This window comes from Eublepharis macularius, chromosome 2 (assembly GCF_028583425.1).
Source record: "Eublepharis macularius isolate TG4126 chromosome 2, MPM_Emac_v1.0, whole genome shotgun sequence".
NCBI classification, from domain to species: domain Eukaryota; kingdom Metazoa; phylum Chordata; class Lepidosauria; order Squamata; family Eublepharidae; genus Eublepharis; species Eublepharis macularius.
The window spans coordinates 152901553-152928424 of NC_072791.1; the positions used below are offsets into that span (position 1 = coordinate 152901553).

Sequence of the window (26872 nt, forward strand, 5' to 3'; positions counted from 1 at the left end):
ACTCTGCTCACTGACTGAATAGTCTGTCTCATATTTGTAATCTTTCCAGGCCGACTGCACTATTCTGTTTTACTAGGGAAATGTTTTTATCATATTTTGTAAGTCACTTCCTGATTGACTGAATAGTTCTTATATTTGCAACCTGCCTTGAGCCCAGGCTATAGGCAGACTATAAGTGAAGCTAATAGCAACAACAACAGCAACCTAAACAACAATGTGTGGTAATAGAGTCTTGAAGACTGGAAAGCTTGAGTGAAAGTATAAGGCACTCCCATAAAGGAACCATGTGCAAAGGAATCCACTGAAACAAAGAAACATGCAATGTGTATACCCTATTAATTATGTGCTTCTTTTGCTCAGGCCTGGCATCTGTGGATGGAAGTAAGCAAGTGTGATGGGGTAGCCTATCTAGACTGATGGTATCATCACAGTGATATAACCTGGGAATGCACAAAACATGCCCTGAGGGCCTAACTACATGTCACATTTTCCCTGATCCTCCTCAGGTCCATATGATTGGATGTGTGTTCCAAATTCTGTGCTGGAAATTCAATTCTCAGGCATGTATGGAGAGGGGGATGTGAGGGATGTGAGGAGAGGGGGCTTATGACTTCCTTTCCTGCACTGTTCTCTCAACTGAAATTACCCCACTGAGAAAACCTACATGTACCCCACTGGTATATATGGAGATCCCAATGGAGCAAATAGTGGCACCCATGAGGGAGCTATTTCAGGTCGGAAAAACCATGTGGGAGAGAACACAGAAGCATTCTCACCCTGTGCACTGTGGTCCCAGTCCAAATCAGGTCCCACATGCCCAGGAAACTGAGTACCCAGCAAGGAATTTACAGCACAAATCTGATCATATGGACCTCTAGGAAAAACACAGTGTTTAGTTAAGTCTTAGGTTTATTATTAGGAGAAGCAACACCGCCATGTGTCCTGGTCTTCTCTTACTGAGCCCTAAAGAAAAGACAGAATGAATGAGATACTACAACAACATACCTGAGCCATCTGCAGCGCGGCTTCCAGCTGCTCTTTTCCTCTGCTCAAAACAGAACAAAAACCCATCAATAACTTACACAGCCCAGCATGCCAGCGGCTGCATGAGGGATTATGGGACACTTGCACAGAGCACGCTCACTCTGCCCTCCCACCCCAGCCGCAGTTCCTTTGCTCTGCCTTTCTGCAGTAGATTTGCTGTGATGGGGATGCCAATGTGGCACTGACCTCTTCCCCAGTCAGTCTGTCGCTTCTGTCATAATCAAGCATGACAAAGAGCCGCAACTAAAAAAGAACACACTTCTAGGATTTTGCATTTGTTACTGCTGAAATCAGTGTTTTTAATTGTAATGTTATCTCAGTTGCCCATATACTAGCAACAACAAAACCTGTCAACCCAGAGGATTTTACACCAAATTAAAGGACTGTTCAGAAAACTGAATTTTATTTCAAAGACTTCAGAAGAACAACAAAAATGTGCCTTCTCACATGGCATGCAAAATCTCTCTGACTGTGATTCTTCCAAAGCGGCTGCACCAAACCAGGTTTGGGAACTCTCATACCAAAGCAGGGGGAAATGCAGACCTTCCTGCATCCAATCAGTTGGCTCTCAGACCCCTCACAGACTTAAGCTATGCCCACAAAGGTATAGTTTAAGAGACTGGGTTACATGATTTTGGTGCTTCCAAAGTGAACTTCAGAGATGTTTCTGACTCACAGGAAGCACTGTGGGAACATAACATGCTGTGCAGCTGGCATAGCTATACTTCTGGGCTGACAGCAGGAGTATTTCAAGCAAAAAGATCCTGAATTAGGGGTACCACTCCAACCCAGAAGCATAGGCAGCTGTCCCCAGTGCAGTGTGTATTCCACAATTATGGAATTTGATACTGGCTTGGGAAGTGAAGCTGGACTAAAAAGTGTATGGGGAAAGTCTGGAGGAGGGGGAAGGTCACTAAGGATGGTTTCTAGGGCATCTGGGCTCTTTGCCCCTTCTCCTGACTTAGCGGAATCATGATTATGCAGAACTGTCTTGCAAAATGTATGGATATAGACTCCCTTTGAACACCATTTGGTGAATAGTTTTTTTAAGTGCAGAGAATTCACAGCGTATCATGAGCAGACTGTTAAAGGCCTAGGTTTCACCAACAGCAGATGGTAAAGACATGTCTGAACTGTACCACTTCAGACTGTGAGTGCAGCTCAAACAATTAAATACACCTCTATGGGAAAAATCATCCACATGTCAAAAAGAAGGATAAACTACTGACTTTCTTCCTGCCACACTGTTTCCTATATGCCTGGAATTGTTTTTATTTGAAACAGCATTCAGTCATGCAAACTGCCACCCGCAGACTGAAGTGGTGCAAACTCAGGCTCAGATTTAGCACCACAGCTGTTTTTTTTAAAGAACTATGCCACAGAAATAGAGCTGCCTTGCACCTTTTCTTCTCCTCCTCTTCCTCCTCCTGCTTCCTCTTACGCTCCCTCTCTTCTTGCCATTGTCTTTCCTCTTCCTCCCTTTTAATCCTCTCTTCCTCTTGCTGCCTCTGCTCCTCAGCTTCCTGTTTCCGCCTCCGTTCTTCCTGTAGCAGGTGTTGATAGAGGCTGCGAGCCAGCTGTCCACGCCAATGTTTCTGCAGGACAATAGCCGAGGCCTTCAGGCGCAAGAGGGACTTTTTCCAGAAATGAGCACGATAATTCTTCTGGATGGTTACAGCACTGGCAAGGACCCTTCGATACTTCTTCCTGAGTCAAAATGAGAAAGATGGAGGTTACACTCAATCAGTAGTCACCCTTCGCAAGCGCCTCCCCAGCCGCACAACCACAGCCACTCACATAAAAGGATCCCCCCCCCATCCTTTTCCCTGCATTTGACATCCACCTAGGGTTTTTTTAAATTTTGAGAGCATTCTAGGCATCTTTCTCTTGGGGTCACTCATTTCCTATTCTAACAAGAAAGCGTAAGAGCTCTGGGGTAGCATAAGACATGCTTGTCACCCCATGTACAGGGAGCTTCATGGCAGAAATGGCATATTCTTCCATCCAACCATTGAAAGATATTTCATTTTTTGGTCCTCTTTTAACATGTCTAATCTTGACAGACCCCTATACAGACATTTCTGCGCACACTGCTCGCTAGCCTAAAAAGATTATGCTCATCTGCCTGGAAGAGATGCTGAAACTCATCTGCCTAGAAGCCATGTTCCCTTAACATAGATACGGCCATGTCTGACTGTTATTTATGAATGAGATATGCTCAGAGCCACTGGCCAACCTGCAGGGACAGTGAAGTACAGGAAATAACAGGGTTCTGGATTCCAAAATCAACATTCCTGGCAATCCAGAGCTAGTTCTTTTTTGCCACAGAATTTTGGTTACCAGTGCAATTTTTTAAAAACTTGCAGAATACATCCTCCCATGGTAACAGTATTTGTGATGATGGTAGCAGCACCAACAGCAATAGTATATGCATCAGGGGCTGAGCCCTGGTTCATAACTGCACCCTCAAAAAACAGCCAGAACCTAGCAGTTTTGGAATAAAGGGTTTTTTCACAACCATGTCTGCAATCAGAGTCTAGCTGTATCTCAAACAGCAGCATAATGTATTCTGCTTTTGATTGCCCTTTACCAGGACTATGCAGTGTGTGGAAACTCCACCTGCTGGAAATTCTTCTGACACCCACCCCCCTTTTCCAGCCAATGATTTCTTACCAGGGTAGTACCTACACACTTTCAAGTCTCTTCTATTAAAGAAGGCTAGAAGAGTTTTTTTTTTTAAATTAAAGATGAGATCCTCAGTATATTGCATGCTGTTCCCAATAATAGCTTCTGCGCTGATGTGATGCAATTGTGGAATGTGCACAGCCTGAGCTACTCCTCTGTAGCAACCCTACAGACTCTATGGAAGGCAGGTGATTGTCCTAATGGGCATGCATAGCAGTTTGCCAGAACAAGCCAAGACAAAGGCCTGTGCTGTGGAATATACAAAGATAACAGCAGACAAGCACTGACGGGAGAGCCAAGCAGTAGGTGCAACAGCAATGATGAACCAGTTTCTTTTCTTCCTCTGTTGCCAGGAGAGCCCCTGAGGGGAGCAGGAACTAGAGAAGGACTTATCAAAGAGGAAGACCACTCTGGGTCTTTGTGATATTGTCAGTGATAGCTGTGAGGACAATGAACGCAGAGCATGCTAGGGAGAGCCGCAGGTCTGCATAGAACAGCTTCAGGGGGGATGAGAAATGCAACAGGAGAGAGAGGCAGGGGAGAGGCAGGGCAGGCTAATTACTTTGCAGGCAGTGGCCTGTGAGGAAGGCTCCAGAGGGGGCGGGGAGGAAAGAGCAAGGGAAGCCCAGTTAAGAGCAGAGCAGCTGAATGGAGAGAGACCTGGCAGGCAGAGAGCATTTCTGCAAGGCACGGGAGGCACTGACCTTGCCATGTAGCCCAGGACGTGGGCTCGGATGATGGTTGCCGCCTTCCTCAGCTCCTCTTCCCGGGCCTTCTCCAGTTTCTGCTCCAGAGCCTCCTTCAGGAAAACCTGGTACCCCGGGGAGGAGTTTCACCAAACACAAAGAGAGGAAAGAGCAAGTCCCAGGCAGCACCAGCAGGTCCCATGTCTGCCTGCCTGCCTGCCTGCCTGCCTGCCTGCCGTAACAAGACACAGAGGGCTCCTTTTATGCTCCTGTGCTAGAGCCGTCCCTCTCTGCCAGCCCTTCCCTTTGGGTGCTTTTGCTGATGTTCAAGGGGAAAGTTGTGCAGGGAGACAAGCCAAACGCAGCCCAGCCCCCGCACTCTCTTCCACACAGTGCTCAAGGATTAAGGGGGGTGGAGGAAGAGGAGGAGGAGGCTGCATTGCTTTCAACTTTTTATTAACCCTTCCTGCAGCGCAGCTATGCTTTCCAAGGCTCTCAGGGCCTGCAATTCCAGAGTCTGAAAGAGGGACAGGAGGTCATCATCCCAGCTGAAAAAAACCCACAATGAGGAAAACACACCAGATGACGGGCATAACTATGCCATGGGGCCCATTCCAAGAAAGGGAAATGAGAATTTTTCCAGAGACCAATTCCTGCACTGCAGCTAATTCCCACATATTTCCCCAGGCTTTTTTGCATCCACTGCCTCGGTGCCAACCTTCAGTGTCAGTGAGAAGATTCCTTCTCACTGCCACTGTCTCCTCTTCTGTCAAATCTCTCCAACAGCTCTTCTAACATGCACAAGATCAGGTAGTTGTTCTGCCATTTCAGTCACACCTGGATGGTGTACCACCTTTGGACCTAGTTGCCTGGCAGAAAGGTGAGCTTATAGGTGTTTTAAATATGTAAATAGCATACTGAAGCCAGGCTCTTCAAGGCTTTCATTCCAGTTTATGCCACCAAGTCTACACTTATGGCTTGGATGGATAGCTAGTAACAGGACACCCGAAGGGTAAAATCCACACCATATCCATTTTGTTGGATCTTTCAGTGCCTTGTTGGTGATAGACTTCATATTCTAACAGTGGTGTTTCATTAAATCCCATTTCTACCTTGCAGTGACAGAAACGCTGTGACACACCAGCAACCAAATGGATAATGCATGAGGTGCATTTCTATGAAACTCATGCCACTCAATGCCCTTCAATCAGATGCATTACCACTGTACATCCAGCCTTGAACAGGCCTCTTTACGGCCATAAGCTCAGCCCCGGGCTAATCCTCTGACCTCCCACATGGCAGGAAAGCATGGCCAGTATGAGGGTCACTAACCCTTGTGTAGGATGTGTTTTCCTGGGATACAATGCTGATTTAGTCCTAGATTAAACTTGCTCTGGCAAAGTCTTCTTTCTGTACTTCCTATTTAGCTCTGAAGTTTTGAACTAGGAACATGGGAAGCTTCTGATCACATGGATATTTGCCAAGAAAGCTATAAAGGGACTTCTGAAAAGATCAGTATGGATGTCATGCGATTTATGGAACTAGGATATGCTGAATTAGCACATTAGAGCTGTGGGAGGAACCATCTGAATGCAACCTGTGTGTACATACATATATTTAAAGCTCAAACAGGTGCTGAACACATAGATATGCTCATACACTGGTGGGGAGTGCTTCTGGATTTTTTTTAATCATACGTGCATTTCAGGACTCCCAAGCCTGAGGCATAAAGCCAGATACTAAAAATTCCCCCCATTCTCTTCTAAACTTGCATGATTACCTAGAAAAAACTCCAAATCTCCACAGTGGACAACTGGCAGCGGCTGTTCTTATTGAGAAATAGAAAGACAATCCTGCCTTTCCCTTCCTTTCCTGTGCTCCACAATTCCTTATACTAATCCTTTTCCTTCCGCTACTGAACAATTGGTTGGTATAGAAATCCCCCTTGAATATGTTTCACAGGAAGCATTTCCCACTCTTTCCCTGCCCAGCCACTCCCCTGCCCAGCACATATGCAAGCCTTCAGCAATGCTCACGTGTGTGCGCATGCCTCGGGACGCGCTCTCCCCAGAGATCGCTCACAAAGCTATCAACAACACTCCTGAGACTTCCAGAGTATAGGAACAGAACAGGCCAGGAAGGATCTAGTTGGCTTGCCCCCAGAAGCAAAGAGGGGTCACAATAGTTTCCAGTAGCTTCATGAAGGGGAAAAATTAATTTCCAGGAAGTCAGGGATCCAATGTAGATCAAAACTGCAGGAGAAAGGGGCTAAGCCTTTCCCTAAACCATTTCCCAAACTGAAAGTCACTCTTTGCCCCTATGGAGAACTTTGGTGTAACCCTTCAGTACCTCTAAGTTTCTACAACAGGGCCGTTTCCACACGGCTTACCTTCCCTCAGAACAACCTGGAACACTGCACAAAAAACACAGAAGATTGCATTTTCTCGTGCGAGATTTGCAGAACGTCACACAAATCTCGCACAAGAAAACACGATCTTCCGCGTTTTTTGCGTGATGTTCCAGGTCGTTCCAAGGGAAGGTAAGCCATGTGGAAACGGCCCAGGACAAATAGTAGCTTCCTGGGGTCATTTCAAGACAGGAAAACAGCACTGGGGAGAAGGCTTAAGGCCCTTCTATCTGTGCACCATGTTCCGTGTCTGAATTGGGCTTCTGTGCACCCAGCAACTAAATTCTGAGCATGGAACTCCTATGACAAAAATATGTAGGACATGAGGATTTTGTAAGGTGTGAACTGGCCCTGTCAAGGTGTTTGGGATCATTCTACAGATACTCTCATCAGATGGTCTAGATTGGCTCAGGTGGCCTTTCGGGGCTGAGGAATATTTCTGTCACAGTCCCAAGCCTGAATCACCTAAACTGGGTGCCTTACTCATAAATCAGCACATCCCTACAAAGAATTGCTGTCCAAGGCGCTGGCCAAATCCAACCGTGACCCCTCTGCTGACCTTGTTTCTGGCTCTGTGCAGTGTGTACCTCTTGTCCAAGCCCTGCAACTGCCTGCAACACAAACAGGCACAAGACCAGCAAAAATGGACAGCTGGGACACGGTGGAGCTCCAGAAGCTGGACGGGTCACTTTAGTCCCCTAATCAGATGTACATGCAGCCTTGCCAAGGCGGAATTCCCTAGACAGACTGTGGCATGCACACTCTCTGCCCTTTTCAGCTCGCAGTTTTCATAACTGGAGATCGGCAAAGCTGTTTCTAAAACGGTGCTGTAACCCATTCTGGGTTAGAAGAATTAGGAAGACGATTTTCTTTTCCATTACCAGAGGCACTAGTTTATGGGCATCTTATCCTAACTGTGCGTGTTTATATTTATTTAGAATACTGTCTCCCAATAACCATCCCAAAGGAAGAACAGAAAAAAATTCTGTGCTTTCACCCACACTTGCCCATTAGCATTTCCTCTCTCACAAAGCAGCGAGGAGAGGTCATTCACCTTCATTTCCTTCTCAAGGCCAGTTTCATCCAGCCATCATATTTATATTTAGCACCACCAAATTTTAAGTCTAGCAGATAAATGGGAACAATTACAATTCCAAGGCTCGACTATCCCAGGCCAAGTACCAAGATCCTGGAGCTTCCTTGGCCGTTAGAAGAATGCAAAACCCTCTACTCCGACCCAAGCATGAATTAACGCTACCTTTTAAGTGTTGCTTAGCATCCAGCATTTGTAGAGGGCTCTACTTTGACCAAGAGCAAATGTCCCTAAAGATGGTGAAATCATAAATCCCATACACTCCTCTCGTGAGACCCAAATGGCCTCAAATTGCCGCTTGTAGTAACTGAGGTTGCTGGAAAATGGATTCTAAAGCTTCAGTTTCACCTACCTGATATTTTCAACAGTTTTGCTCCTTCCCTGCCATATCCATTTTGTCAGTTAGATTTTAAAGAGATGAAGAAAATAAAAAAGCAGTCTGCACCCCAATTATTCTCCTCTGTGTTCTCAACATGGGCATGGCTCTCTTCCTTTCCCCCTCCAGTAATCTTTGTTGAAGTTGAGTTCTCATACCATTTCTGACCTGCCTCTGAAATTAACCTACTACACCAATGGACTTCAGAGCTTCTTCAAGCCACCCATTGGCCCTCCTCTTGCTCATTCTGCAAAGGGAACTCTTTGAAGTAGGGCTCTGGTGCTGCCAAATTACCAGACCTCCCTCAGCACCAACAGGAGGACAGCAAGACAGCCAGTTGTGTCTCAGATGGACAAGCAGCTTGCTGAGAGAAAGTCCTATTGTTCTTAGTGGGATCAAAGGTTAGCTGTCTGCACACTAGCCACGGAGAGCCTGTTCTATCTAATGGCTCCAAGGTTGATTTATTAACTTCAAGTGCTTGGTATGCAGAAAGCAGTTTCCTTTCTATCCTCTCTCACTAGCGGCAGGCTCCTTTGGCTTTCCTTGCTGTAGGAATGAAGCCTTCCTTGCCCCTCCTGCTGTTTCAGGGTAGCTCAATATACAAAACATAATATGACTCAGAGCCTGCCCAAACCCAGGGAACTCAATGCCATGTGGAAAAAACAGAACACAGAGGCCCCAGAAAATAATCTCAGCAGTTCACAATGCCCTTTCAAACACATCTGCCTGGGTTCAATTATTTCAGATCTACTTTCCCCTGATTTGGGCATGCTCACAGCACTGGGGGTCCTGGTGCAATGCCACACCCTTGCCAAGTCAATAAGAGTCTGCTGAGCCCTGGATTCTACCCCATGTGCCCTTGAAAGAAGGGGTGTTGTTTACCCAATGGGATGCATATTATTGCTTAAATTGCTGCCCCAAATGCTCCCTAATGGCCTTACTAACTAAGAACATCTAATGCATTCCTCAGGAAGATACTGAGGAAATCGAGGCTATTCTTCCCCTAAGCCTCTTGCATTCCACACTATGGAACACAGGCACTGATTCTGAGGTGACTGAAGTTCGTAATGGCATACAATGTTCTCTTGCATTATGCCTATGGGAGATTATACAGGAAATTTCTATGCAGCTGCCTTGGCAAAGTTTGCAAATGACATACATTTGTTTACATTAAGATCCCAATTTATTGTTGTAGATGACAGGAAACATTTCACCATACATGGCTTGCTTGTTTTCAAGCCATTTTTCATGCCTTAAGAGTTAGAAACTTGCTTTTTTAAAATAACGCTTGAAATTCTGAACTAGGTTCTGAACATGATGTTACCAAGACCAAATTCTGACCCACAGATCCTTGCAGTTGGAGATGCTGGGAATAACACTGCCCCCACTAGGAACTGCACAATTCCCAGTAAAGATTGAGGGGGGATGTTTTGAACTCATTGCACCTGTGGTCAACCAATCTTATTTACAAGGGAGGAGGGGACAAAGTATGCATACTTTGTCATGCATATATACATACAGAGACTTTCAGGCCCTTGATCCTTCATAACTGCAGGTCGACCTCTTTCCCTACGCTCCACCATGGCAGCTTCACTCATCTGGACAGGGCCTTCTGCAGATACCACCCTGAAGTTGGGCAAAATCAACAACTGTCCATACATGTGCATGCTCTGTGGTGGCCCCCACCTTAAGGAATGGCCTGTCCAAGAGGTCAAAAAAGCTCCCAATTGCCTGGCTTTCTGCAAATTATGCAAAACTGAATTATTCAGGAGGAATGTTTTACACAGGTTACAGGGCTGTGCTGTGAGGAAATGTTTTAGAGAGATGTGTTGGTACAGGGATAGGGACTGTAGACTATACTGCTGTGAACTGTCTATTGCTATAAGTATGTCGCTATTGGATAGTTCCATGCTGTTTAATATGTTGTATCAATCTGCCTATGTTTTGTTTCAGCCTTGTTTTTTCAGCTCTGTATAAAATTTCTGCTTGTTTTCAAATTTCTATTATCCTCCTTTATTGTATTGTTTATTAAGTGTTCTGGCCAATGTTTGCATTGATCTACACTATACTATGTAATCTGCCTTGAAGCAGACTATAAATAATGTATATAAATAATAAAAAGACTGATAACACAGGGCCTTCCTCATTCCCCAAACGAACATTTCCACTGCATTTTCTGAGACACTTTCTTGTGCTACTCCTTAAGTGCTAAAACACTTAAGCAGCTGCATGCAAGAAGCTCCCACGCTGATCACTCTTATGCCAAGTTATGAGATATATACTGTACTTATGCACTGGCTTGCTATTGAGAAGGATGTTTGTGCATTTCTACCACAAAATTTCTCTGGCAGAGATCAACAACACAAGGCAGATCAACAACACAAGGCAGTCAGTAAGCTACAGCAGGGGCAGAAACGAAAGCACCTAGCAACAACAGCATTCATGTACATAGATTGCCTCGGGAAAGATTCCTTAGTACAGAACATTGCCTCACAAGCTTTTTCACTTCCAAAAGGCATACCTTGGTTTTTCCCAGCTTCCATTCTCTCTGGGCACTGTCATACATCTGCAGGAAGGCTGAGCAAGTTGATTTTGCACTGTCTGCATGGCTCGTGTTTTTCAACAGCATCTTATACCTGAGAACCAAAATAAAAGCTCTTGACAAGAAACGGGCCCAAGGCAGTTCCTTCAGCACCACATGCAAAGCTTCCCTTGCAGGGTCAGTTCTGTCTCCATATTTTGCTTTTCAATGGCAACAGGCTTGGAGTTCTCCTGAGTTGGCAAGCTGGTTACTCTTCATATCTTTGCCAATGGTTTGTAACACGTCAATTGAAGCATCTGATGCCCAACCACAGCAGCGCTTATTTACTCTTACAGCAACCAAATACCCAAAACATTAAACCTATAAAAATTTAACTCAAGTCTAGATCAGCGGTCCCAAGCATGGTGCACATGAGCACCACTGTGCCTGCTGACACCTTTCCTGTGACCACCAAGTGTTTTTAGAAAGTGGGTGGGGCCAAGTGGGGCTTTTGCAAAGCATGGCTTCTGATAGGTCATTGGAGATTTTTAAAATATTGCTCTGGCAGAAGCTGCTTCCACAAAGATCTTCACTGTGTGACTGAAGGCAAGTTGTAGCAGCCATTTTGTGGCTAGCTCTGCCTCCTGCAGAAGCCATCCTGTGGCAGCCATTTTGTTGCTTTTTGCCCACCACACTGTGTCAAAATGTCAAATGTGCTCACAGGCTCAAAAAGTTTGTGGACCTCTGGTCTAGGTTATAATTTAACAAATTAAACTGACTTGGCGTGAGCACGTTTATTCATTCTTCCCCCTCCAGCCAGCCATCTCAAATGGTTAAAGGCAGGCAAGAGGATAATGGGGTGACCAGCGAGCAACACCTAATTTTAGAGGACATAGAAATGCTTGAGACTCACCCTATACTTTTGCCCAAAAGCAGAACTCCTAATTTTCTTGTTCTTACAAGCAATATGTGCCCACAAGCATATTTTGAATTCCAATAGTCTCCAGTCACCCCACACCCACCCCTCCAAATCACCAAACACTGAAAACCACATTTGAATGTTCAACAAAACTGCATCCTGGTAGTTATACCATAACTTTTTACCTGCAAAGGAAATCTTGAAAGAGCCGGCGAACAGGGAAACCAGCTCTTCGAACCTTCACCGTCTCCAGCATGCCTGAGTATCGTAGCTGTTTCAGCACCACATCTGGAGTGAAGAGGTTGGAAGCCTAGGCAGAGGCCAAGAGTAGAGACACGTCAAGGAGGAGAGATAATAAAAGAAGTGATTTGCTTTGCAAATGACACTCTTAGCATCTCATATAACTAGTCCCATACACAAATACAGGAATGGGCAAAAAAAGCAGGTAGCCACCTGAGCATGAGAGGGAATTGTTGCTCTACAGGACACTTCTTCAAATGTTTTAAAGAAAAGGCAGACAAACGGACGAGTATGCTATATATAGACCTCTTCTTTAAAATCTGGTTCTGCTGAGAGACCAAGAGGCAAGCATTCAATGTTCCGTTTCTTTTTGTGCATGCCCTAGACAAAGGAAGAGGGAGCCCTGCAGGAATCCAGGGCAGACTCACAGTATGATCCCATCTGTAATGCTGCTGCTCCTGCCTGACACCCACAGCTCACATTCCGCATATGCTGCCTTGGCTGGCTGCACGCTCACTATGCCACTACTTGATCTTCTTGAGAAAAGGGCAGAAAGTCACACATATACCTCCTCCCCAATCTACAAAGCAATAGCTTAGCTGCAAAGATCCTGGTGAACTTCCCTCTCTCCTCTAACTGGGATCCCCACCAACATTTGTGAAATTCACCTTCTCCAGGTTGGGTTTGATGCAGCGAATGAACAGTGGGTTGCAAGTGCTGAGTGTGGCCATCAAGGAGTGCAAGGAGTCCTAGGGAAGAAAAACAGTATTCATTCCCCAGGAGACATGGATCCTGAGGTATCTTTGTCCATATCATCCTCCCTCTCACATGCAAAGATAAACCAGTCAAGCTTGTCAGATATTATAAAGATACAGAGATTCACAAATATCGACTTCCATGTGGCATGTCAATTTCTTTGGGGTGCATACAGATGTATATAATTTAAAACATTCTTCTCTAGAAGCACACTCTCTGCATTCTTGTTTTACAAACAACTTTGGCAACCAGCTTGATTCTGTCAGTTTGCCACAGAAACAGTAATGCACAGAGCTGATTGGCTCACATCCTAACCCCGCCCCCATTAAAGTTTCAATTTTTTGAAAAGCTGATGGGGCATTTAAAAAACTAACAGATGTACGTAGAGTTAACGGAATAGATGCACATACAACACTTTAAAAATAAAGGCTAGGCAGCCCGCCTGATGCATGAAAGTGGGGCAAGCCTAGGGATTGAATCAGAGTTTAAATCAGCATCACTTACACTTGTGGGTAGAAGCCAAGCTTGCAGGGTGGGGGTGGGGGTGGGAGGTCTTATTTGTAAGGTGCGTAAGTGGGCATGCTGCTCCTACCCTGAACTGAGAACTGACGGTTGGCCTGCGCCTCTGAGTTCCCATCTTCATTGTGTCCTCGCTGCTGCATCCTGAGACTCTTTCAAAGAGGTCATAGATGAAATCCAGCCTACAGGACCAAGAGGAGTGGTAAGGCTGAGGAGGCCTGCAGCGACAACTGGCAAACACAGCAGTGCCCTGGCTGGTGGTGGTTGGCCCACTGACTTCCTAAATTGGATAATGCACTAATTCCTCCCTTTGGTGCATGGGTGGGTCACACAGATGCCTACAGCAACTCTGCAAATGCTGCATTCTGCTAGGTCTCAAGGGGAACAGGCTGAGTACCAGACCCAGAAACAGACAGTTCAAGAACTGCAGTATTCCCAACTTTTAGTTCACAATTATGAATACTGAAGAAACAATTTCCCCAATTCAAACAACACGAGTATGTTATGTACATGTTGTTGACCCACCTCTCACCTACCCTCCTGACCTCTGTGGCTCTGACTGACTCAGGCTTCTTTCTAAATGGCTCCAGGTTACATACCTGCTGTCTTTCAGCACGTTTAAAATATCATCCCGGAAAGTGTCCCTGTTTTTCTCCAGAAAGCCCCTCACATCATAGAGAACCTGCAAATGCCAAGTTGTAACACAAACACACAAATGTGCCATGACATATCACAGAACAGATGTGCTCAATAAGGAGGAAAAACCTCCTTGTATGCACAGTTTAAAGTTCCAGACATGATCCATCTTTCCAGCTTCTCATCACTTAAGAAAAAATAAACAGACACTCACCCAGATGAGTGATACAAATATACTCTGCTCGGAAACCATGCTAAATTGCAAAGCTCTCCACCTGAACAGAAGTCAGTTTCACACAGGTTCCTTCCACTGACCACAACTCAGCAGCCAGCCACTGTCCCAATTGTTTGGTCATCCTGTTGTGAGTCTCTATTCTGCCTTCTTCTAGAAATATGGTGCCGGAGCACAGATACTCAGGACATGAGGACTAAGCAGAGTGTGCACGTTCAATATTATGCACCAGGCAGAACTTCATCCTGGAGGTTCTTCCCCACACGAGCCTTTGCCCCTAAACCCCACATGTGAAACTTTGTCCCTAAACAAAGGCTCTGATGAGGTTGAACAAGATGACCCTTTATGGGCCTGAAACCAAAACTCTAAGTTTGAGATCTATAAGTTGGTGGAGGCTACTTCTAAACCCCAGGCCCATTCTAGACAAACAATTCTCCACTTTAGCCCTCTTTGACAGGCTACAGGTGGAGGCCTGATTGTGCACTAGCTTCTAGGCCCTGGACATGACTAGCTGCCCTGTCACGTATTTAGCTAACATGCACCTACCTCTCCAGCATAGTGCTGGATCCCAAACTGGAAATCTGACACACGTGGTTTCATGTAATACTGGTTGTTCTGAAAGAAAGTGAGAGAAGACTGTTTCTAGTACAGTATACTGAAAGCAACACTACAGTCACCTTATTTTTTTATCAGAGTATTAGAAATTCTTGGTCCTTAAACAACCAGTGCATGACAGAAATGAGAAAGGCCCTGCCCACATGCTCAGGTACAGAGGTAATGTGTTTCATAAACTGTTTGGTCCAAAGTGATGATAACAGGTAACTAGCCTAGTGACCAAAACATCCAAACTCGGAGAGGATTGGTCAAGCCAATGGGGAGGAAATGGCCTTCAAAAAGCTCTGTTAGTACTAAATCTCGAACACCCTGATGCAACGGAGTCAGTTTTTCTGAGAGATTCTCTTCCTCTGATTTAAACATTCCAGCTATGTCACAAGCCACAGGAATACTCCGCTTAGTGAATTCCCAGAACAGTTAAAATGTACATTCTTTACAAAGTACAGTTCTTGTCTGCTAGCTTTTTCAGTCATTATCCAGTAAACTGAACAAGGAAGTCTATTCTAGCCTGAATTATTAATCTAATTTTAACTTCCACCCACTGAATCTTAGCAACTATTCATCTGTTAGAGACTGAGGGTCCTTTGCTTAAGAGAGAAGAGCATTATGCAATTCTATCTGATTGCGATCGAAGAGGGCTAGTTTAGCTTCACAGCACAATAGTCTTGTTATAAGATAACTCTAAAAGAGCCTCCCATGGTTGGAATAAGGTCCCAACCAAAGTGATGTGATAAAGTGTAAATAAGTGGCTTTGTGGGGAAATGGCATACGCCTGTCTTGCTCCCTGTGCCAGGCTCCTTAAAAACGCCCACACAGCTCCAAGCAGCGAAAAAGTTTTCTTTATTGTATGACAGAAGCCATGTTGTTCTTAGCTGTGAGGAAATCTAAAATGATGAGATGAGATATAGTGTCGCTTGTAAGAGGGCTCCCTCTGTGTGAATGCAGAGGGGGAAACACAACATGGTACAAGGTAATGTGGGGGCATCCTTCTATGGGTCAGCACAGGTAATTTTTTCTCTTTTATCTACAGCTTTATCTTTCTTTCCTCTTGAAGCACTCATCTTGTTTCCAAAGACCTAGGAACTGAAACTGCTATAGAAACACGCATATCTGTACAGATCTGGTCACTGTAGTACATGCTTTGATTACTGAAATGAGCTCTTTGTGGGCTTATCCTTGAAGAGTATCTGCTGGCCCAGAACTCTACTGTGACATTGTTAGTTGATTGAAGAGATCATAGTACTGTATCCAAGTTGCTGGGCCCACTGATAATCACAAAAACAGCTAAACCAAGTCAACCCACAAACACATTATGAATTTCTATATATTTGAGAGACTCACTTGGTAAGCAGAAAAACGTGACTTTGTAAATTAACCAGAAGACCAACCCCCCATCCTCAATCCTCAGTCAGATGGAAACTAAACGTGCTCCAAAAGAGACTGACTTTTGACAGGTTTACAATATGTATTTTTCAAGAACTGCATTGGTTAACTACATTTTCAAGAATTGCATTCTAGAATTAGAAACAATTCAAAGTTTGATTTTTAAATCTCTAAATGGATTGTGTCAAAGGTAATTCAAGAATGCCTCTCCTTATGTTCATGTTTTAAGGTTACGAGGCCATGCCTTGCTTTGAGTACTGTCACTGTTGGAGGTTTGGGAGATGGCTATGAAATCCACGGACATTTCCATAGTGGCACCTTACCTTTCAAACCCCTTGAGAGCCAGTTTGGTGTAGTGGTTAAGAATGTGGGACTCTAATCTGGAGAATGGGGTTTGATTCCCCACTCCTCCACTTGTAGCCAGCTGGGTGACTTTGGGTCAGTCACAGCTTCCAGGAGCTCTCTCAGCCCCACCCACCTCACAGGGTGTTTGTTGTTAAGGGGATAATGATAACATACTTTGTAAACCACTCTGAGTGGGTGTTAAGTCATCCTGAAGGGTGGTATATAAATCAAATATTGTTGTTGTTATTATTATTTGAATTACACGCAACTCAATCAATAATAAATAAAGATCGCATGTTATCATTGATTGGCCTTGCTGAGCTCATACAAGTTTCCACCAGAGACCTAAGTATCAGCCAGGTATTGGTGTAGTATGTACGCTTGGAACATTATCATCATCATCATCATCATTATCCAAAACACAATCAACAATAAGCAGAGTCACATGTTATGGGGACTACTGTTGCATTCTTCTTCCATAGTTGGGTGGTTTCTATTGCCAGTTCTCTATATTTAATCATTTTTCTTGTTCTTTTTCTTCAACTCTGGCATCCCCAGGAATTGCAATGTCGATTATCCAGACTTTTTGATTTTCCCCAACTATTATGTCTGGTGTATTATGTTCAAGGTACTGATCAGTTTGAATTCTGAAATCCCACAAGATCTTATTATTATTTCCTAAGGAAGCCTGCCTGGCCAGTTCACTCCTAGATTTCAGAAGGACAGTTTAAACCTTTTTCTTCAGGAAGGCTATTGATGTTGGCTGTATTTTGTTTTGATTCTGCTTCTAATTTCTTTTGGTTGTATACTGCTAATATAATATTTTACTGACATTTTTATTTTATTTTTCAAACTGTGAACCACTCAAGAATCTGCAAGGTGAATCATGTAGCATACAAATTTTAAAAATATCTAAATGAATCTGTACAACTCTGCAAATGTACAAACTTACCCCATGCTGGCTATGGAGCTTTTCCAGAAGGGTGCCATCTGTGCCTTTGGGAAATCTACTTTCTTCATTAACCAATGCCAGTAAACCAAGTTTCTGCAGCCAAACAAGAGAGGGACTCACAACCAGTCGCAATAAAAAATAGCACAGCGAGATGCAAGGCATATGGCAAAATTAGACTGTTACTTTCTAGGCAAAAAAAGCATCTAAACGGACAACTCCAACTAGATTCATCCTAATCCTTAGAGCAGTTTTAAAAATAAGTAATATTTAAATTCAATTTTAAGAAGAAAACTAGAGCCTTGAAGAGGCAGAAGTTGTGCCTAGTTCTACTATCACGTTAACTATATTCAATTGCATTTGCAGTTTAGCTTATTATAGCCAACCTCCTCATCCTCGTTGTGGGGAGTGAGAAGAGCCGTGTGGTGAGGGGGTCGCCCTACCAGACAGGAAAACTCAACAACCACTTGGGGGACCAACATTTCAAGGGCACTTGCTTACAATGTGATCCTAAACAGAGTTACAATGGGCTAAACTAGGAAGGCCTAACCCTGACTGGCATTGCAATCTCTGATCTGCACTTTTGGAAAGGGAGCAACTCATGAGCTCAGAGACATGGCCTGTATTCCTGGAGACCCGATCAAGAGCCTTCTGATCTCCATTGGCCAGGCAGTGCACTGACAATTTCCCAGAGGCAGGAATAAAGAAGCAACAGGCATTAAAAATGAAACTGAGAACATTACATCCCTGCCAATGCCTCATCATGTAACATGATATTGTAATGATGCTAAGAGGAGTATATGCTACTAAGCTAGATGAATCTATGGTCCAACTTGGTAGAAGGCAGCTGGGTACATTCAAATATACTCAACATACAATAAGACTAGATGGGAGAGGAACGGCATGAGGAAATGTTTATTCACTTATAACAGCAAAAAAAACCCCAAAAACCTGGGCTGACCAATGTGCAGCAGCTCTCACCTCCATCCAATCACAGAATAGAATCACAGAATTGGAAAGGACCTCCAGGGTCATCTAGTCCGCAATGCAGGGCATTCACAACTACCTCCCCCGACCCCACATACACCCAGTGACCCCTGCTCCATGCCCAGCAGATGGCAAAAAAACTCCAGGATCCTTGACCAAACTGGCCAGGAGAAAATTGCTTCCTGACCCCAAAGTGATGATCGGCATTATCCTGAGCACGTAAGAAAGGGCCATGAGAACTAAGCACTGATGTAACCCTTCCTGCCCTCCCTCTCGTGATGTGCCTAGGTTCCCAGAAACAGCATTGCTGTCAGACGGCCATCTAGCCTCTGCTTAAAAACCTCCAGAGAAGGAGAGCTCGTCACCACCTCCCATTTATGTCCTTCCTCCTTTTTCCGAGACTCCTCTCTTAACCACTATGCCCCACTCATTGTCACTTTTGAAGCCCCTTCATTACCTGCAGCAATGGCAGAAGTGTGTGTATCTTAAACCTATACCTGGAAATGGTTTTTGCTTTCTAAAGGGAAAGGAGGGGATAATGAAGTAGAGGCCATGGAAAAAGTCTAATTAGAGAGGAAGAAGAGTCTTGTCTGGGTACTCCCTGGCTCTTCAACTGGAAGGACCTACCTTCTCAATAAGATCCAGGCACTCTGCGTTATCCATCCAATCAATGGCTTCCCAGCATATCCCCTCTCTGCCAAAGAAGTGGGGGAAACCAGTCAAGTATTTATTGGTGGTGAACAGGAATGAAGCAGCAGCAAAAGCATTTGCATTTGCGATCAGGGGAGCCACAGAAAAGGAAGAAGGGTTTACTATTCCCTAAGCAACAAGAAAAGGGCAGCAAGGTAGGGGGAAACTGTGCATGGAGAAATAAGCAACATCTCCTCCAGCCACCCTGGCACTTGCATTTGGAATTCAAACAATTAAATCCAATAGAAAAGAGCAAGAGTCCAGCAGCACCTATAAGACTAACAAAATTTGTTAGTCACTTCTTCAGAAAGCTCATACCCTACCACAAATTTTGTTAGTCTTATAGATGCTACTGGACTCTTGCTCTTTTCTGCTGCTACAGACAGACTAACACGGCTGCCCATCTTGATCTAATTAAATCCAAGATAGCTTTGCTTCCCGCAGCTTTCCATCAGAGAGCCAAAGATTCTCCTTATTGCTTGGTGACACTATGCAATAACTGCCACTTCCTGAGAGGCCAATTTTACTACCTGTTGTATTCAAGCTGCTCCAGGGAGAATATGTGCTTGTTGAAGTACTCCTGAAGCTTCTCATTTGCATAGTTAATGTTAAACTGCTCAAAACGATTCACCTGAGAGTGTGAAAAGAGAAACCAATATTAATATCTACTTTGGGAAAAGAGCTTTCCCTTGTGAGATACACAGAAGAAGAAACAGGAAACAGAAGGGGTAACAGGTAAACAGGGATAACAGATAAACAGATAACAGGTGCAGCACCAGGCTCCTCCCCTCCCCCACTGGCCGTTCCCTTTGCTCTAGAATACTTAGTCATTGCACCGGTGAATATAGAACGAGATCGCCAGACAACAATACACAGAAACACCCCGTGTGCCTCTATGAGGGAATGCAAGCACATCCACACATGCCAAAGAAGAGAGAACTTCTATACATCTGTTATTACAGTGAACATAAATGCCTTCCCCTAAATCGCTACTGTAAGACATCCCACACATCAAATACTGGAATTGCCCATGACGATATTTGCCTTCCTGCTCCCCCAACCCGCCCCCCCCCCCCACACACACCGGCACCAGTCCTGCTTGTTTTCTGCAAGCATTAAAGCAATCTTGGCATCTCCAAAAATTTAAGTTCTAACCTGGAAGTTCTCAAATCCAAAAATATCCAAGATTCCCACAGACTTAAAGTTTTCCTTCCCCTTTATTTTTGTATTAATTTTTCCGATGATCCATGAGAAACATTGTGAATAAAGGGCCATGGCAAGAGAGTCCCTGGAGTCAGCAGCCTAGGAGCAAACACAGGGGAAGAAGCTTTATTAGACACAACAGCCACCAGTAACTGGTAGGCCTTTTTTGAGAGCATTCCATCACGGAGGCCCCCCCAGCAGAAGCCTGAACCATACAGTCAAAAGATAAAATTTACCACTTCATCTTCTCTTTGTAGCCATGCCTTAGTCAGCCAAACTTCCCATCGCTCTATGGGGTGTGTGAGTCCTAAATAAATTCCTTTCCTGTCCTCCTTTAGCAATCTCTCAACTTTAAAGAACCTCAGTTTCTCCAATGGAAACCATAAAACAGGCGAGCCACGTCTCTTTTGGTTCAACAATCCCCCAGTGTCTTGGGAAATCTGAGACCCAAACTACAAGTTATTGGCTGCTGTCACCTTATATCTCTTCAATAATAAATAACATGACCTAATCATGGTCAGAACTGCCTTGTCTGCCCTTCACTCCACTGGCTGCTGCTTGCATGTGCAGGGAAATGGTGTACATGATGATGCCATCTCATGTCTCCTTAACATTACCAGAGAGAGAGAGAGAGACAGAGAGAGAGACAGACAGGGAGAAATGGATCAGCAGCTGCTACATGTTCTGCATAACACACAGTTTGAGCCTGAGCCAATCACATATAGTAAAGCACAGACGAAGGGGAAGAGGAATCTAAGTGGCCGGACTGCAGCATCAGTCTTTGTCCCTGCCGCAACTTCCAGGAACAGGCTCTTGAATCACCACACCCAGCACAGGAACCAAAGCAGAGGTGGGGTGGGGCGTGATGGACATGTGCCTTCTATCAAAGGGCCCATTCACTGTCCTGAGTGCTTTCTGCTCAACCCACTGAAAATGTCAAGGCTTGGAATGGTAATGAGCTTTTCATACAATGGAAGTTGACTGAGATTTCTGCATTGCTCCCATGCCCAGAACAGCATCTGACAACAGCTGGCTGCCATCCCCAGAGGGACAGGGGAAACAGCATTTGAAAGCAGAATGCCTGACTAGCAAGGAAGGGCTCCCCTTACAATTATAGATAGCTACTTGATGTCTTTTGTCAAATTCAGGAATGGGTGAGCTGCTTTTAACACTCATCTCCATGTATGGAAGCTGGCACTTGGCATCTTTAGAAACTTAGCTGTCTTTTAAGTAGAGCAAGTGTTAAGTCCCTACTGTTGCAGAAATAAGAACGCAAGAATTGCCCTGTGAACCAGATCAAAGGGCTATCTAGTCTAGTGTTCAATTTCCAACACTGGCCAACCATATTTTATTTATATAGTTATACTCCACCCATCCTCCAAGGACCCCAAATGATGTACATGGTTCTTACCAGTCTCTTTATCTTTATACAATAACCTTTTAGATTGAGAGAGAGTGATTAGCCCAAGATCATTCAGTGAGCTTCATGCCAGAGTGGGAATATTAACTTGAGTCACTTTGGTCCTAATCCACAACTCTCATTGGCCATTACACTGCACTGGTCAGATGCCCATGGAAAGCTACACACAGTATTCATGAGACTGTATTGAGAGGCTCGTTTGAGTCCCAAAACAATACTCTCATGAACAAACACAAGTTGCCCATTTTCGTTGTTCTGCTTCTTGGGAATTCAGAGGATTCTATACAAATCACTTGATGCAAACAAGTGCAAATCACACTTCTCCTTCTACTTGTCAGGGCCTGGAATCTCACAAGCACTGTAGAAGCAGTGTGCTTCTCCGTGTCAAATGCTGCCTTGCTGTGCTCACTTGAGAGCAGCTGCAGCTCAACTGACTGAAAACAAGCAACAGAGTCAAGCTTATGCTGCTGGGGGGGAGGGGGGGAGGGTTGTCGAAAGGAAATGCTATGCCAAGCTGTATTGTTCTGTGGATCTTGGCTCTCTGGCTTAAAATGCCACATCCTTAGGAGACTTTGCATTTATTTATTAAGTACATTTTTTGCACCTTTCAACGGTAATTGGTCCCCAAGGCCACTCACAATACCATTTAAAAACAAAATAACGTAAAATCAAAAACCTTAAAGCTATTCAGTATCTAAAAGAGAAGCCACTTTCCATCAGTGAAAGCCCCCTCTCCCCAAACCAGTCCAGAAGGCCCTCGGATAAGCGGTCCCTCTTAAATCCTGGGGGAGGGCATTCTATAGTTGGGGACAGTACCAGAAAAAGCCTTCCTCCGGGTACCATCCAACTGGCAGGTTTCTTAAAGAAGGTACCTTGTGCAGATCTCAAGTTCTAGGTAAGACAATACAAGTGGAGGCAGTCTCTTAGGTACTCAAGGCCACAGTCATTTAGGATAGCATTGGCATATCATTTGCAGAGCAGAACTTCCTTGGCCTCATTGCTTCTTACTTCTCCAGAACTACATTACAGACCATATCAGGCCCATTAACAAGGCTAGTCTACCTACTATCTCTTCTAGGCCAATAGTTTCTCTTTGCTTCTCAAGGTTATGCAAACTCTTGACCGTCCTGTGCACACATTGAGAAACCCTCCTAATCTGAACAGCTGAGTAGTCAAATCAGAGGTGTCCCCCTGGAGTGCAGTTTCTCTCTGACACCATGTAAGTGCTGCCACCTAGGGGCAAATTCTCTTCATAGCTTGATTCTGCTGCTAAAGTGCAGAACAGCGGGCTAATCACTCACCTGCTCCACAGTGAGGGGAGAGCTGATTTCCTCACCCCGTAGAAACATGGATCTCTGGGTGAGCACCTCAGACAATTGGAACGCATCCAAGCCAAGCAGTTCACTGGCATTATTAAGCACTAGGAGAGAAGGCAACAGAGAAATAACAAAAATGCCTGCAACAGAGGATTCTGTTTTATCTTCTGAAGATGAGAGTGACTGGCAAGGGGTGCATATTTCCACACACAGAGGTTTTCCACTCTGGAGAAACCAGTACTAGTCAGCATCCAATATGGGATATTAGACTGAAGAGATTTTACTGCTATGGGATGACAGCATTGATGTTTTCAGTCCACCACAGGCTCCATGAAGGGTGATAACAAAAGCCACATCAAACCACTTTTGACAAGCCAGACACTTGAAGACGTAAACCCTTCCTCATCTCTGTGCCAAACACCTCATAAGTCAGCATGAGAGACTTGTAAAGAATACGCCTGTGCCCCCAAAGGTGCAGATCCATTTAGGCCATGCCATCGTGTATGCCAATATAGCAACTAAACTAGAATATTCTATGCCAGATCACCCAAAAAGCTGTAGAGCTTCACATGACTGTGGAATCACATGCACACACACAGATCACAGTGGAAATAACTGACTGGGACTTGTTCCCTGTCTTTCAAGAAAATAATTCCTCAGCATCAACATTGCCCTGTGAACAGTGAGAAGAAGGCTGCAAAAGGCCCCATAGAGCCCTACAGACCAAAGGCTTAGAGGGTCCCAGCTTGTAGTCTACCTTTTGTTTCCAATGATGGAGAGTTTCCATTGTTGGAGGAAGGATGATTTCCACCAGTCCCCCTCCTTCCACTCCAAACTCTCATTTTGCTCCCTATGCTGTTTTTGAGAATCCATTGACCAGAACAAAATTTCAGAAGCTCAGTGGACCTCAGCAGGAGAGGAAATAGGAAAGTCCCACTCTGGGAGCTCTGCTCCATGATTGGATCTCACAGGGTACATGCTATCAGTGTTATGAAGGAGAATCAGGTTCCAGGTGATAACTCCATTCACAGGAAGGAATCACATACCAGTTTTTGTTGTAATCTGAGCTCCCCCAGCTGTCATGAACTCAATGTTTCCAAGCTGCAGAATGCCAGACAGAAGTTTGGAAATGTCCCGGATCTCTTCACAACTGAATCCCATCACTTCAAGAGCAATCTGATAAAAACATGTTTAAAACACATTATCCATCCACTTCATAAGAGGCCCATATTCTTATATTGGACCACAGGAAAACTAATAGCCAGTATTAATTATTCCCCTTTCGCTAAACACAGACACTGTTCTCTACAGGATCTTGCTGTTTCAAGAGACAACCCTGAACTCATAAACTAGGAAGTATATTCCTATTGCATTCTGTGAAATTTAATACTGCAGAAACATGATTTGGATTGAGTTCCTGTTCAGGTACTTGGAGTGGATTCTCAGATTTCATACATGCAAAAGAGCTACTTATGCCATGTAGAAACACCATGAAAGCCACCCATTCCCTCCCCCAGTTCCTAATTCACATGTCATGAATAAACCACTGTTTGTTTCTCTCTGTTTATTCATGATGGACATAAACATGTTCACATGTTTCTTCCACTCACTGAAAGACTGAAAACATAAGTCTTCAATTAATACTGAATGTCATTGACAGGTAGAATCCCCAAGTTCTCCACAGCAACACGCAGTTGTATTGGTTGAAGTACCTTTATTAGAGATCCAGCAAGTTCAAGGCGCTCAGACAAGTGCATTGGCAGAAGTGACATAACTGGGGCTGGTGATGTTAGTTATAGGGAACGTTCCCACCATCAGGATAAGGGCCGTTAAAGTTTTTGGGCGTGAAAAGAGCCAGGGGGGTTGTAAGGGAGAAGCTAGGCTTAGGCTAGACAGAACAAAGAATGAAATCATCTGAGAGCGGGACCACAAGTGACGCCTGACACAGGTTGGTCACTTGCCAGCTTCCCTCAAGTTTTGATGGGAAATGTAGGCAGCTTGGCGGAATGCTGGACAAGTGACAGTTGAAAAGTCCATTGGACAGCAGTCAGAGAGCCAAGCTGCAAGACTAGGATGCCTACATTTCCCATCAAAACTTGAGAGAAGCTGACTAGTGTCCAACCTGTGTCAGGTGTCACTTGTGGTCCCGCTCTCAGTTCCCAAGAAAGATACATTTCAAGCTGGCCGCAGCCAGCCTTCAAGGCCACTTCTGGAGGCGGTGGGGAAAGAGAAAGTAAATACTTGTGAGATAACATACTGCCTTAACATCAGTAAGAAACTTCTCATGCCCTCAGAGGACTAGTACATAACACAGCATACATTGATGGCAGATATGAACACAGAATACATTCATGGCAGATATGCAGATAGGCATATATGACACTGAATCTGTCACAATGTCTGAATGCGGGTGCCTAGATCACCTGGGATTAGTTTCCTTCTCAATGAGACAGGATTCAACCACAGTTAAGAATCAGTTAGTGGGAAGGAAAAAGTCCATGTAATCCAAGAGTGTGCACTCAGACATCACAAATATTTGAAGTTACTCTTTAATTCCAGTTAAAGACATCTGCCCTGTGAAAGGGTAAGTGGGAAGTGGCGTGTGAGCATAATTATGGTGGTTTCCACACAGGGACAGGCTTATGTGGTTCTCCCCATTGCTGGTGTGGCTGCTGATAAAACATAGAGTCAATAGTGCTTCCACGTGGCAAGTTTCCCCGCAGTTTCCCTTCTACAGTACAGTTTCTGTGCAACCCTACCCTAAGTCACCGGGGCTTTTGCAATATTTTTTTTTAAATTGGCACTAGAGTATTGGTATATCAATATTCCATGATGACAATAAGTATATCAGGTTCTTTGAATTCCCAGCCTTTGTTTTTTTAAATCTCTAGTCCAGATTTCCCCCCTGCCTTTTACTGACAGAAACCAAGCCTGGAGTTCTGACCTAATGGTTACTTGGTTGCCTAACAACAGTCACTGAGGGAATCTGGTTAAAGCTACATGAGCTCCTTTAATCATTTTGTTTTTTTAAAACCCCCAGTGTATATATTTTTTTTAGATTTCAGATTTTTCTGCAAATCTGGGGCATTTTTCAGGTGTTTAGGAAGATCCCTCTTGTCTGTTTATGGCTCCTGTCTCGAGATTTAAGTACCTACAGATCAGGGCCACTTTGATATTAGTATGTAAGATGTTCAAGTTGGGCAGAGAATATGACATAGGAGAATCTTCCATCTGGCAAGAATCCTCTGTAGTTTCCCCACTGCCACTAGAGCTGACAATTCAGTGCAGTGACAACGGGGCTTCAGGATGGTAGATTTCCCTGCACTCTTCCTGCCATGGTTCCTTTTGCATGGTTCCTTTGCTCACCCCGTACCACTGAGGTCTTTTCCAGGTATTTTTTAAAAATCAGCAATAACTAGATTGCTACAGTGTTATTATCATCTGTTAGGTCATCTAAACTAGCTTTCATTACGAAAAAGGAAGATTCGAGACCCTTCTGTTTGCAAAGATAGAAGGAAAAAGGTGCATCTTTGCAACAAAAAGGGCTGGGAATTCAGAGGACCTAAGAGACAGGTCAATATAATGTGATAGCGATCTAATTTCTATTTTATTTTATTTACTTTATTTATACCCTGCCTTTTTCCTCAGTGAAAAGCCAAAGCAGCACACATTGTTTTCCTCTGCCTTTTATCCTCACTACAACCCTGTGAGGTAGGTTAGGCTGAATGTGTGACTGGCCCAAGGTCACCCAGAAAGCTTCCATGGCAGAAGGGGGATTTGAACCAAGGATTCCCAGATCCTAATCTGACACTCTAATCACTATACCACACTAGCTCTCAGTGTGTTATTG

At 44.4% G+C, this 26872-nt stretch overlaps 1 protein-coding gene across 1 annotated transcript in view; it reads right to left on the reverse strand.

Annotated features, from left to right (window-relative positions):
- Positions 1 to 26872, reverse strand: part of LOC129323547 (unconventional myosin-X-like) — a 115882-nt gene that overhangs the window by 40322 nt on the left and 48688 nt on the right. Inside the window, exons 12-26 of the mRNA XM_054970082.1 lie at positions 24069 to 24198; positions 23008 to 23126; positions 20239 to 20385; positions 19614 to 19714; positions 19021 to 19087; positions 17410 to 17502; positions 14661 to 14729; positions 13846 to 13928; positions 13320 to 13428; positions 12640 to 12720; positions 11917 to 12041; positions 10813 to 10927; positions 4434 to 4540; positions 2446 to 2751; positions 1006 to 1045 (exon numbers count right to left, since the gene is read on the reverse strand). Coding sequence (XP_054826057.1) covers positions 1006 to 1045; positions 2446 to 2751; positions 4434 to 4540; positions 10813 to 10927; positions 11917 to 12041; positions 12640 to 12720; positions 13320 to 13428; positions 13846 to 13928; positions 14661 to 14729; positions 17410 to 17502; positions 19021 to 19087; positions 19614 to 19714; positions 20239 to 20385; positions 23008 to 23126; positions 24069 to 24198 — 1692 coding nt within the window. The remainder of the gene's footprint in view (positions 1 to 1005; positions 1046 to 2445; positions 2752 to 4433; positions 4541 to 10812; positions 10928 to 11916; positions 12042 to 12639; positions 12721 to 13319; positions 13429 to 13845; positions 13929 to 14660; positions 14730 to 17409; positions 17503 to 19020; positions 19088 to 19613; positions 19715 to 20238; positions 20386 to 23007; positions 23127 to 24068; positions 24199 to 26872) is intronic.